The sequence below is a fragment of the Gossypium raimondii genome, chromosome 10 (genome assembly GCF_025698545.1).
Source record: "Gossypium raimondii isolate GPD5lz chromosome 10, ASM2569854v1, whole genome shotgun sequence".
NCBI lineage: Eukaryota > Viridiplantae > Streptophyta > Magnoliopsida > Malvales > Malvaceae > Gossypium > Gossypium raimondii.
Window position 1 is genome coordinate 14,548,110 of NC_068574.1, and position 14,613 is coordinate 14,562,722.

Consider the following 14,613-nt stretch of genomic DNA (forward strand, 5'->3'; position numbering starts at 1 on the left):
CAGTTCACACCAATTCTGATGTCATACAAAGAGCTATATCAGAATTTGTTTAACACACACGTAGTTTCTCCCCATTACTTGACCCCTTTGCAGCCCCCGTATCCCAAGTGGTACGATGCCAGCGCCTAATGTGATTACTATGCCGGAATTATAGGGCACTCAATAGAAAATTGCACTGCTTTCAAGAAGCTAATCGAAAAGTTTATTAGCATGGGTGTTGTCAAGTTTGATGACTCCCCTAACACAGAAAATCCGCTACCTAATCATACTGATAAGGGAGTGAACATGATGAGCGAAAGTAGGGGAGAAGAGGTCAAGAATGACATCGCTGAAGTAAAAACTCCATTGAAGTGGGTTTGGAGACAAATGGCGATGAGAGGGCTAGTTATTTCAAATTCTGAAGAAGGCTATGAGGCTGAAAACTATTGCGAATTCCACCATGAGGTAGGACATGAAATTCAATAGTGTGAGGATTCAGGGCTTTGGTCCAGAGCATGATGGACAACAAGGAGATGAGGTTTTATGAAAAAATAGAGGGTAAAGGAAATATTTGCGCATCAGAGTTGGAAGCAAAGACTACAGGGACGAATCATCCTGTGGTCATCATTTCACGCCCTCAGAGCGATGGGTCTAGGGTCCAGACGACACCAAAATTTGTAATCCATAAACCATCAAACTTCCCATACAAGGATGACAAAATGGTACCGTGGAGTTATGGATGTAACGTGACAATCTTGGAAAAAGAAGCAGAAAGAAATCAGGAAGTAGGTTCTTACACATGCAATGGGAAACGCTATGACGCTCAGGCAGAACCGTTAAGAGAAGAGAATTGGAAGAAAGAGCAAAAGAAAGGAAAGGTCGTTGAGCCATCGGTTAATAAGCCGGTGAAAAAAGATGAGGCAAAGGAATTTTTAAAGTTTTTAAAACATAGCGAATATAGTGTTGTGGAACAGCTACGCAAACAGCCAACCCGCATTTCTATATTGGCTTTGCTCTTAAGTTCAGAAGCACATCGAAATGCACTATTGAAAGTATTAAATGAAACATACGTGGCGGAAGACATTTCGGTGAACAAGTTGGATCGGTTGGCCAGCAATATAAATGCTGACAATTTTATCTTCTTCAGTGATGACGAAATACCATCTGGAGGAAGAGGTTCCACTAAAGCCTTGCATGTCACTGCCCGATGCGAAGGGTACATACTCCCGGGGATCCTGATTGATAACGGGTCTGCACTGAGCGTATTACCTTTATCTATTCTTAGCCGGTTATCAGTAGACAGTTCCCATATAAAAACGAGCCAGAGCATAGTAAGGGCATTTGATGGAACAGAAAAGAGGGTTATGGGGAGAATTGAGGTACCGTTAAGGATTGGCCCAATTACTTATGATGTGGACTTCTTGGGGATAGATATTAAGCCTTCCTACAACTGTTTATTGGGAAGGCCATGGATACACTCAGTTGGGGTAGTACCTTCATCACTACACCAGAAGGTGAAGATAGTATCAGAGGGTCGGTTGATCACCATAAATGTGGAGGAAGATATCATCGCGACAGTAACTGGCGATGCACCTTACGTGGAGATTGATGATGAGGCAGTGGAATGCTCTTTTCAGTCTTTAGAATTTGTAAACGCGATGTTCATTGCTGAAAGAAGCAGAGTTCCTGTACCAAAAATATCCAAGACCGCTGAGATGGGGCTGCAATTGATGATTGGAAGAGGGGCTGCACCCGGAAAAGGATTGGGAAAGTATCTTCAAGGAAAGATTGAAGCACCGATGCTGAAGGAAAATTTTGACAGTTATGGCTTAGGATACAAGCTAGACATGAAGCAGAAGAAGAAATAGGTAGAAAAAAGACAAGAGAGAAAAAGGGCACGTGTAAGCGGAAAAGAGGTCAAGTGGGAGCCTATGTCCTTTCCCCACATATTTACATCTTTTGTATCGGGTGGATTTATTCATCCTGAACGTGGGGTGCCCAGAAGCGAAGACATTGGAATGTTCATATGAATGCTATAGAAACATCTGAGAAAAAGAGCCTCATTGGAGATCTATCCTTATGAACCTGGAAGCGAGCTAAACAACTGGACTGTGGAAGAAATCCCTATAGTCTTTAGGGCTTATTCAGAGTAATGCTCAGAAAATTCTTGTTGTTTTAGCCTGGAAATGACAGGAAATCTTTTGTGAAAAAGGCTTGAGTCTGAACATCGTTATTCTAATGAAATACATCTTTACATTCATATTCGAGTAATTATTCTTTTTCTTTTTATACAAATAAGCACTTTCTAATTGATTGTCCTGCAAATAATTCTTTCATTTATAACCTTATTGTATAAATAGTCATTCATAAATTCATATATTCTTGGTATGTTCTTTGATATGCCCTCATAGGTCCTCAGATATCAACGACATGAATGACGCTGTTTCAAACACAAAGCTTCTTTTTGATCAAGACATGTGTTTAGAGGGTTCTCACGACTTTGAAGATGACAAAGACTGTAGTATATCTCCAGACTTGCCGAGAATGTAGAACAAGAGGATGAGCAGATCCTACCTTATAGGGAATCATTAGAAATCGTGAGCCTAGAGAAGGGAAAGGAGGTGAAAATTGGAACTGAAATCACCACAAAGACAAGACAAGGCCTCATTGAATTGCTGTGAGAATTCCAAGATGTTTTCGCATGGTCATACCAAGATATGCCCTGGCTAAGCACTAGTATAGTGGTACATCGTCTGCCCATAAAAGAAGATTGTAAACCAGTTCAGCAGAAGCTCAGGAGGATGAGACCTGATGTTGTGCTAAAAATAAAAGAAGAGGTCAAAAGGCAGTTCGATGCTGAGTTCTTATAGGAGATCAAATATTCAGATTGGGTAGCTAACATCGTCCCCGTTCCCAAGAAAGACGGAAAGGTATGGATGTGCATGGATTACAGGGATTTGAATAAGGCTAGTCTGAAGAACAATTTTCCGTTGCCTCACATTGATACTTTGGTAGACAATACGGCGGGATACTCACTATTCTCTTTCATGGATGGCTTTTCTGGATACAATCAAATAAAGATGCACCCTGAAGATATGGGAAAGACAACATTCATTACATTATGGGGAACGTTTTGTTACAAAGTAATGCCTTTCGAATTGAAGAATGCGGGAGCAACATATCAAAGGGCTATGGTGACCTTGTTTCATGACATGATACTTAAGGAGGTCGAAGTCTATGTTGATGATATGATTGCCAAATCTAAAACTGAAGAAGAGCATGTTCAAGTCTTGAAGAGATTATTTTTGAGATTAAGGAAATTTCAGCTCAAGCTTAACCCTGCAAAATGCACGTTTGGAGCCAGATCAGGGAAGTTATTAGGCTTCATAGTTAGTAAGAAGGGGATTGAGGTGGACCCTGACAAAGTAAAAGCAATCCGAGAATTGCCCCCTCCGCGCACTCAAAAGGAAGTCCGAAGTTTCCTAGGAAGATTGAATTACATTGCTCGATTCATTGCACAATTGACGGAGAAATGTGATCCAGTATTCTGTCTTTTAAAGAAGCATAACCCGGGTGATTAGGATAAGGAATGTCAGCAGGCTTTTGACAAGATAAAGCAATATTTGGCTAATACTCCCGTATTATCACCGCCAAGTCCGGATAGGCCATTGATATTGTATCTAATAGTGTTTGAGAATTCCATGGGATGTGTATTGGGCCAACACGATGAAATGGGAAAGAAAGAAAGGGCAATATATTATCTCAGCAAGAAATTCACTGGTGGTGAAATGAGATACTCGTCAATCGAGAAGTTGTGCTGTGCTTTAATCTGGGCAACACGAAGACTAAGGCAGTATATGTTGTATCATACGACTTGGCTGGTTTCAAGGTTGGATCCTTTAAAATATATGATGGAATCAACTGCTTTAAATGGGAGGATGGCTAGATGACAAATCCTGCTCTCTGAATTTGATATAGTATACGTAAGTCAGAAGGCCATAAAGGGAAGTGCAATAGCTGATTTCCTGGCTAGTAGGGCCTTGGAGGATTATGAGCCTTTGAACTTCAATTTTCCAAACGAGGATTTGATGTATGTGGCAAGCACTGAAGAAAATCCTCGAAGAGATCACGAGTGGAGGTTAAATTTCGACGGAGCTTCGAACGTTATGGGTAATGGAGTTGGGGCAGTCTTGGTATCCCCGAATGGAGATCATTACCCTGTGGCTAGCAAGTTGGTCTTTGATTGCACAAATAATATGGCAGAATATGAAGCGTGTATTATGGGCATTCGCGCAGCCATCGAGCGGAACATCAAAGTGCTTAAAGTATATGGAGATTCCGCGTTGGTGATATACCAACTCAAAGGAGAATGGAAAACCAGAGACCCTAAATTGATCAATTATAAAAGAACTGGTTCTTGAAATGATTGACGGGATTGATGACATCACCTTCAGTTATCTCCCACGAGAGGAAAACCAAATGGCTGATGCATTGGCTACTCTAGCTTCGATGATTCAGGTGAACAGGCTTGAAGTAATGAAGCCTATTCAAATGAGTATCTATGAAACCCCAGCTCATTGCTACAATATCGAGGGGGAGGGAAAAGATGATCACCCTTGGTATCAGAATATTCTACAATATGTGAAGAATCGGGAGTACCCTAGCCAGGCAACAGAGAACGACAAGAGAACTCTGAGAAGAATAGCCATCGAATATGTCTTAGACGGGGAAGTGCTATACAAAAGAAGGAAAGATCAAGTACTGTTAAGATGTGTGGACGCCGTGGAAGCTAAGAAAATCTTGGAGGAAGTCCATGAGGGTATCTGTGGGACACACACCAATGGCTTCACCATGGCCAGACAGATCATGAGATTTGGATACTATTGGTCCACTATGGAAAGGGATTACATTAATTATGCCAAGAAGTGCCATAAATGTCAGATTTATGGGGATAAGATGCATGCTTCCCCTTCGCCACTTCATGTTATGACCTCTCCATGGCCGTTTTCCATGTGGGGTATGGATGTCATTGGGCCGATATCGTCGAAGGCTTCTAATGGGCATCGCTTCATCTTCGTAGTCATTGATTACTTCACCAAGTGGGTAGAAGTTGCTTCATACGCCAATGTCACGAAGTCAGCAGTCAGTAAATTCTTAAAAAAAGAGATTATTTTCGATATGGAATGCCTGAGAGAATCATATCCGACAATGCGTTGAATTTGAATAATAGAACAATAGCTGAGGTTTGCAGCCAATTTAAGATCAAGCATCATAACTCATCGCCGTATCGTCCAAAAATGAATGGCGCAGTGGAAGCAGCCAATAAGAATATTAAAAGAATTGTGGGGAAAATGACTAAGACTTACAAAGATTGGCATGAGAAGTTATCATTTGCCCTCCTGGCCTATCGAACATCTGTTAGAACTTCTACCGGGGCAACACATTTTCTCTAGTTTATGGAATGGAGGCAGTACTACCCATTGAAGTTGAGATCCCCTCTCTACGGATATTATCTGAACTCCGGTTAGACGAAGCCGAGTGGGTCCAATCTCGTTATGATCAGCTGAACCTAATAGAAGAGAAGAGGTTGAGAGCCATTCACCATGGGCAAATGTACCAGAAACGAATGATGCGAGCCTACGACAAAAAGGTTCGCCCCAGAGAATTTTGCGAAGGAGACTTGGTGCTAAAAAAGATCCTTCCTATGCAAAAGGACTTTAGAGGAAAATGGATGCCAAATTGGGAGGGTCCTTATGTTGTAAAGAAGGCCTTTTCTGGTGGAGCTTTGATCCTAAGTGAGATGGATGGTAAAAGTCTGTCAAACCCCGTAAACGTACACTCCGTTAAAAGATACTTCACTTGATGGAAGGGGACCAAAGTGAAAACCCGAAAAGGGCACTTTGCTTCCTAAAAAAAAAGAGAAGAGATAAAGATTTGAAGAGACCAAGGTGAAAACCCGCAAAGGGCGCCTTGAGATCAAAGGGGATTTGAGTCGAAAACCTGAAATGGGCGACTCAAATATTGGTCAGAGAGGGGTTGGAACTGTTCAAATTTTGATTAAGGCACATAATGATCTTGCTATACCTGAACCAACAAGAAAAGGCATACGACATCTTTGAGCATCGACAGAGTACTGCAGATCTCCTAAACACATGCTAAACTCAGAATAGTCTCCAGAAGTTTGTACAGAGAAATTCAAGCTGCGATAACTGGGGCACCTAGTTCTTATTGTATTGAATGTGTTAATACCTTTCTATTAACATACAAATTCTCAATCAACTTCTTTGTTATTCTTGTTTCCCTATTATTGATATTTTATTTCTTTCGAGAACCAACATTTATCCATAGTCATAATCTTTCAGCAAACATGTTGTATTAGAATAATGATTAATGGGCTACTAAACTTTCACAAAGTAAGTTTTGCACATTACTCTGAAAAAGTCTCTAAATAATACGGTAATCTGAAACAGGACTATTGTTTAGAACGAACTAGGTTTAAAGGTCAGAAATCTAAAAAAACGTCTGATTTTAAACAATTCCTTCAGATTTTGTTGACAGAAGCGTCAATTGGATGAAATGTCAGCAATAATCGTGAGTTAGAAAAGAGAGATCTCCTTGGAGGAAAATTCTTCGTGCATAAGCATTTAATATGGAATCTTGAGAGTGGTATACCAAAAGGTTTACACGTTCGGTATCCTTCAATTGTGATAGAATATGAAGAAAGAACCAGAGTTCCCCACTTTTTGAGTTACACATTGAACACAACTCAAAGAATTAAACTTTGAGGTTTATGGTGGAGGCAATTTGACTAAGTGATTCTTCAGAAAGGCCAGTCGAGCAAGAAGGTGTTGTACCAATGTCAGCTTTAATAAACTTCGAGTAATGACGACCTAAGTGGGATCATTTTGAAAAAATAAAATTCTGCATTCATGCAAACACCATTCACACATGTCTAGTTAGGAGCATTTGGTTCATTTCGATCATGTCGTCCTAATCATTAGGCATAATTAGGTTCATTATACAGGTCATGTTCCCCAGAGAACAGATCAGTGAAGATAATAGATCTTGCCTTCCTGCGTTAACAGTGGAGCAGATCGAAGACAACAAATCTTATCTTCCCCAGGAGTAGGGAAACAGATTTAAGCCATTAATCCTATCTCCCTAAGCAATAGTGGAGCGGATCGAAGACGGCGAATCTCATTTTCCCCAGGAGTAGGGAAACAAATTTAAGCCATTAATTCTATCTCCCTAAGCAATAGTGGAGCGGATCGAAGACGGCGAATCCCATCTTCCCCAGGAGTAGCGAAACTGATTTAAGCCACTGGTTCTATCTCCCTAAGCAATAGTGGAGCAGATCCAAAATGGCGAACCTTATCTTTCCCAAGAATAAGGAAACATATTTAAGCCACAAATACAACCTCACCGACATTGCGGTACCAACTCTTACCTCTGAAGATGCAGTAGGTAGGAAGAAGAGCACCAAGGTCCAAGCATGACCGGGCAAAATTGGTCCTCTTTAGTCTTTGCTCTATTCTTGTTACACGACAATGAGCAAAGAGGGGCAGCTGTAATGGCCCAATATTGCCCGGACCAATAATAAAAAATAATAAAATAAAAATAGTCCAAAAAAAACATAGTGTCCAGATTACAAAACTAATACCCAAAATACAAAGGCCCGAAATACAAACTAAATATAATAAGCCCAATTTCTAATTACAAGGGCCCAGGTCCCTAGCCCGATTATAAAAGCCCAAGTAACCAGTCCGATAGCCCTTGGAACCCTAGCAGACGCCTCATTTCATGAATGACTCTACTGTTCGCGTGCCAAGCCTCAGCCGCCTCGAGCCGAGCCGCCACCGCCTCCATCACTTTGACTGACGCAGACCAGACTGCAAGAGACGCACAAAAGCAAGCAAAAGCAGACGCAAAGCGGAGAGAGAGAGAAGGAAGAAATACGATTGCGGGGAGGATTTTATTTTTCTTTTCTTTTTCTTTTCATTTTTTCGTAAAGGGCATTATAAAAGCCCAAGAAGGTTGTAAAAGCGGTGACGATTGATAATACAAAAAAAAGCGAAAAAGGTGATTTTCGTATTCATCTTCTTCCTTGTTGTTCTTCTACATAGTTTTTATTTCTTTTCTTTTTTCTTTTGTGTGTTTACTAAGGAAAATAAAAGCGATGAAAGAGTCGGCATACCTCATGATTGGACCGATCGCCCTTTCTCCGTCGTCATCGGGGTTAAGGGCATGGTTCAAGAGTCTCTAAACGAGGTAGTGAACCGTAGTCTTGGCGCCGAGAGAGAGGAGAGATCTAGTTTAAAATAAAAAAGAAAAATGGTTGTTAGGGTTTTGTTAAGCTTGTTTTAGTTTTAATCATAGGACCAAACATCGCCGTTTGTTCTTTGGTGTGGTAGCTTCAAAGCGGCGTCGTCGATCACCCCGACCAGCGGTGACCCGACCAGGGAAGGATCCGCGCATTTTGGGTCTGAGGGATTTTTTGCATTTAGTCCCTCTTTTCATGGTGCATTCAAATAAGCTTTCATACATCGTTTAATCTTGGCCGTGCATTTTGTTTTCATTCATTTGGTCCATTTCATAACGCTACGTTTGGGGGCGAGATATTTCCCAATCGGGCTCCCCATGTAATGTGCGTGTTAAGCATGGTCCTTCGCTTTTCTTTAATTCCAATTGCATACTGTTAATTCGATTTTGTTTATGATTTAATCCCTTTATTATTCATTTTCTTTATTTTCTTATTTAGAAATCTACTATTAATTTCCTATTATTTTTATGTTTGTTTTCTATAAATATAATCAACCTATATTTTTATAAAGAGATAATTAATAATAATACTTTATACTATTATATGATATAGATTTTTCTCATGTGCGTATATATATATATAATATAAACTTCAAAATTTTTAACAATAATGCTGTATATTTTTATACGTATACATATAGTATTTTAATAATATATTTACATATATAACAATATATTGTTATTTATTCCAAATGATGAAATATTTTATGCAAAAGCTTTGTTCTTTTTAAGTTTGTTATTTCATTTTATTTATTTAACTTTTATATATATTACTATTAAGTATATACTATTAATTCTACTAAGTTTTATTTACATAAATTAGAATGTATATATTAATTTCAAGTTGTTTGCTTTTATTTTTACTACGTTTTTATTTCTTTTTTAAAAGTCCTTCATTAAAACTATTTCAAACCTTTTATTTTTTTATATATATCCTTACCAAATTGTATTAAACATTTGTATTATTTGTTGTTATCATTCTTTGTTCCTTTACTTTCTATTGCATTGTTTTTTGTTAGTTTACTATCGATCATGAATTTATGGGATACTTAAATTTTATGACCGTTTGTATAATGATTAAAGTTGATGTTTGCATTTGCCTACCACTTGCTTAATTGTTGTTAGTTTAAATTTAGATTGAATTTCGTACTTTGCGTTGCATATATTGTTATCCAATCATGGTCCTTTTGCTAGAATGTTATTTTATAAAGGCACTATAGTTATTTAATTCCTAAAAGGTTGATGTTCATAAATTCTCGAAAGAATCGTGCCTTAACTTACTAGGTTACGGTTCTTCTCGATAAATTTAGATAGTCAAGAATTCAATTTATTAAAACCATTCAATTTTTAAATTAAGCATTAAGGATTTCAAAATGTCGGATCCTAACTTACTGGATGTGATATTCTGTTATCCGTTTTTTTTATGGCATTGTTTGATGTTTAAGAACATCAAGAAATAGAAACCTAACTTACTGGATTCTAACTTTCTCGTTCGACTTAAATGATTGAACAACCTTTTTTAAAATGCGTGAATTTGAAAGCAAGAAGACATACTTAATTTCGATAAATGAACTGTCACACTCTAACTCACTGAGTGTAGCAATTTATTCAAAACGAGTCCATCTTGCTATTCAATTCAGTCTATTCAAATTTTCTTTTCAAAGGATCGTATTTTAAAATCTTTTCAAAATTTTGACATTAAGACATTAAACAATCAATTTGGTACTAATTTTGGGCGTCACGAGGGTGCTAACCCTTCCTCTGGCGTAACCGACTCCCGAACCTGTTTTCTCAAAATTCGCAGACCTAAAATTATTTTTAATGGCGAACCGATCACACCTTAATAAAAGAGCGGTGGCGACTCCCAGTTTTCATTTTCAAAAATCGATACCCAATTTTTCAAACTAAAAAAAAATGGTTTCGACAACAATTTAATTCCATTTTTCACAATTTCCATAAAGCTTCACATTTTATTCAATTTAGACCTTAAAACTGAAATTATCATATCTTTCACATTTAAGCCCCATTTTTCAATCTAATTTCAATCGCGTCCTTCTACAGCTCTCTAATATCTATAATTACAGAAATTTTATGTCAATTTTAAAATATTTTCAATTTAGTCTCTATACTCAAAACTAACAACTTTTACTTTACAAATTAGTCATTAATCATATCTAAACTTACAATCAAACCATTTAACACCAAAAGCTTCAAAAATCATCAATGGTAATATTTCAATGTAACAGCCCATTTTTTAGTGGTTCAAAATAGTGGTTTCGGGGTCACCAAATCCGTCAAGTTTGTAAATATTATATTTAATATTTACGAGTTAATTGTGATTTTAAAAAGGTTTTTGATATAGTGATTTTTGTTGTATAAATGATTTATTAAGTTCAAGTGGTTTTAGAAAATGAGGTATCAGGACCTCGTTTCTATAAATCGAGCTGTAAATATTTTTTATAAATATTTAAGGAGTGTAATTAAGGTGGTAGTAAAGTTTTTTTGGAAAATTTTATCGTTTCAATACTTAATTAAGCAAAAGGACTAAATCGTGTAAAGTGAAAAAGTTGTTTCTATAAGCTAAAGGTATTAAATAGCTATAGAACTTTAATGTGGTAGTCCTTATATGATAAATAGCCAATTAAAGGTGATAGTAGATGTGAATGGCTTGGCATTAGTGTAATTTTTAAAGTTAGGTAACTGTAAAATAGTAATTTGATTATTAAATTAAATAAAATAAAAACCAAAATGTTATATCATCATTTTGGTGTCTTCTTCACGCATGAAAAGAAGAAAGAAGCCATGGCTATGGAAGCTTAGTTCAGCCATGTTTTATTCTTTGCATGTAAGCCCCTAAGCTATCAGTTTCTTGTAATTTTTATATTTTTGAGATCGTTGCAACTAGGTCCAGCTAGCCCATACCTTCGATTTTGAAACTGTTAAAGATTTTGAATGTTTCCATTTACGAATCTTGTGATTTTTTATGTTAGATGATGAATTTGGAATGTTGATTTATATTTAAAAAGTATTTTGTTAAGTGATTTTGATGACTTTTTCTATTAAGGACTAATTCGTTAAATTAATAAAAGTACAAGGATTTAATGTGAAATTGTTGCATAAATGAGTTTTTTTGGATACCATGAGCATTTTAATAAGCTAAATTCTGGGTGAATATGGTTAATTTGCATGTTTTGGGATCAGGGACTAAATTGAATAAAAGTAAAACTTTTTAGGTAATTTTGTAAAAATTTCAAAAATGACCAAATTGCATGAAATGAATTGTTTTATTGTCTAAATTAATATATTGAATGAAATTATTAATTTAGATCAAGATCGGGTGGAAAATCAAGGAAAATGGAAAATTACCAAAATGCCCTTGAACTTTGGTATTTCTGCAATTTAGCCAGGTAAGTTCGTATGAACTATACTATGTATATTGTTGATTAAATTGAATGTTATTATATGAATTTTATTGAAAATGAAACGATATATATTTGTTATTATACCATTTAGATTATAATGAAACGAGGATAATTCAAAGATGTACAAAGAATACCGGGCCCCGTTTGAACCTTAGAAATTCATAGGATACAAATGACATGTCATTAGGGTTATCAATTCCAGCTCTTATGAGCTTACCGATACTTAGCTTGTACAAGCTTACCGTTATTCAGCTCGGAAGAGCTTACCGTTTATAACTCGTATGAGCATACATGTACTGAAATTGATGGATTACAGTTTAGTATATCTCGTGTGTACTACCCGCGTATCTAACGATATTCTAAGTGGTTCAATGAGCACAATTCTGTTACGAGATGATATGAGTTTGATACGAACTAATATAGGTATATACATGAAATACATGGAAATGATGGTACATGATACATTGATAAATTGTAATGGATGATATATGTATATGATGAAATGGTAAGATAATGATATGTATCATGAAATGTACATATATGAATATCTTTGATGTGTTGATACATGGTAATTATGTAAGTTGAGACGAGTAATAAACTCAAGTGTGACATGTTGAGAAAATAAGGTTATCAATGTTGAATTTATATGAAATATGTTCAAGTATGCTAACATGTGTTGCTATTTGATGCTTAGGCAAGTGCCAAGCTGTTGGTTGAATGGTATTATGTTTACTTATAAGTCGTACTGAAATGGAAAGTGCTCAAATAAAAATATACTTGTACTCCTGAATAAGTGGTAAGTTTTAAATTATGAAAATTCTTAAGAAATGGTTTATCATGTGATTAACTCTAAAAGAGCTATGTTTAAATGCACTAGCTTGTGGCTATGGTTGATGATAGACTTGTGTCTTGTGTATTATGCATATGAAATGGAACGATGAGTTAAATTGATGATGTTATTTAAGCTAAAGAAAGTAAATGTAATGGAAAGTAATGACATGCAAACGAAAGGAAGAAAATTGAAAGAGATTTAAAGTTTTTTTAAAATCCTACTTTGTTAGGGATGATAAGTATAAGTGATGCTGATGAATTATTCAATTGGTGAGTTGTTGAATTTGGTTTCATGAATCGTGTGGTATCAATATATGATTATTCTTGATATGTATAAATTTCATATTTGAAATGGATAGACATGATTAAAGTTTATACGATCTTACTAAGCATTCATTGCTTACGTAGTTATTTTTCTTTACTTTTTAGACTATCGGAAGCTCGATTGGGTTAGAAGCTCGTCGGAGATTTATCACACTATCCAGCGATTATACCGGTAGATTTTGATATATTGGTTAAGGTTATAATGGCATGTATAGGTATTTTGGCTAATGTTAGCCTATGTGTTTTGGTTGTGGAAATGATCATTTGGTTAATTTGCATTTTGACCTTGTGTTGGTAAAATGATATATATATTATAAGGTGTATATAAGTAGCCTTGTAATGTTTTATTTGTGAGTTGTTATGGTTGATTGATGGTAGATAGAAAAGTAGATGAATGTGCATATTAGATTTGACATATAACTTGTTGTGAATTGGTGTTTTTCCATAATAAGCATATATGTATTTTGATACTAATAATTATGTGGTACAGTTGGTACCAAATGGTATGTTTTGGAAAGTGATTTACATGTTGTGTAATGATGCAAATTTAGTTAAAAGTTAATCAATTATTTTGGCCAAATTGAATACATGGTTATACATGTTTTAATGTTGTCATTTGAGGTGCCTTTGGGCATATTGGTTGGATGTTATTATACCATATGTGTTAGGCTTGATTATGCATGGTTTTGGTGCCTTTTGAGGGCTTTGGTATATGTGCAAAAGGGATTATAGGTACATGTTGAAAAAGGTGAGAAAAGTGACTTGTAAAATAGCCTATTTTCGTCTATACGGGCAGAGACACGGGCATGTGTCTCAGTCGTGTGTGACACACAACCAGGTAACACGGCTGTGTGTCCTTTATAGTTTTCAAAGGGTTGCAAGTCAGGTTTTACACGGCCTGGCACACGGGCGTTTGTTTTGGACGTGTGACCCAAGTCAGTGAGTTACACTGGCACAGACACGGGCTGGGACACGGCCGTGTGTCCCTATTTCGAATGCCTACACGACTTAAGACACGGGCGTATCTCTTGGCCGTGTGAGTCATACAGCTTGGCCACACGGCCATGTGACCCCTGCAGTTTGTAAATTTTTATATTTTCCCTGAAATTTCTATATGTTTCTGATTTAGTCTCGATTTGTTTCTAATTTTTTTTAGGGCCTTAAGGGCTCGTATAAGGGAAAATATGTATGCTATTGATTGGTTTCGTTGTGATTGATGATATGAATTAAATGTTTTAAAATTTTTGATAGTTCTAAAATGTAAACTCTGGCAATGCTCTATAACCCTATTCCGAGGACGGATACGGGTTAGGGGTGTTACATTCAAAACTTTAACAATTTCATAATTTAATCCCTAGACTATCTAAATCTAAGTACAACAATCTTTAAAATATAAAATTTACAAAAAATGGACGTTGAAAGCACTTACATGAAAAGGTGGAACCTTAAGCTTCCAAAAACGCTTCTTTCTTCTATTTTTTTTATGAACAAACGGTGGGGGAAAGAAAAATAGTTGAATATGTGTTTTTTTTATTATGTTTTTGTTATAAAATAAAGAGAGATGGAGAGAATAAAGAACAAAAAAATATGAAAGCAATAGAGAATATACTTTATTGATCAAATGGATGATTACAATGCTTCATCAGAGTCTCTATTTATAGGCATAAGAAGTATAAAAGAAGTAGAGATCTAATTCTAATAACTATTAGAATTTAAAGTACACCAATTTATCTTGATC

General features: G+C 36.2%; 1 protein-coding gene across 1 annotated transcript; it reads left to right on the forward strand.

Annotated features, from left to right (window-relative positions):
* The first annotated feature begins 497 nt into the window (after positions 1-497).
* Positions 498-1,847, forward strand: LOC128033886 (uncharacterized). The gene has a single exon (XM_052622374.1). The coding sequence runs from the start codon at positions 498-500 to the stop codon at positions 1,845-1,847; it is 1,350 nt and encodes a 449-aa protein (XP_052478334.1).
* The last annotated feature ends 12,766 nt before the right edge of the window (positions 1,848-14,613 follow it).

Excerpts from the sequence above, each read along its gene's own strand:
- LOC128033886 (XM_052622374.1), top strand. The coding sequence starts at position 498 with ATGGACAACAAGGAGATGAGGTTTTATGAAAAAATAGAGGGTAAAGGA.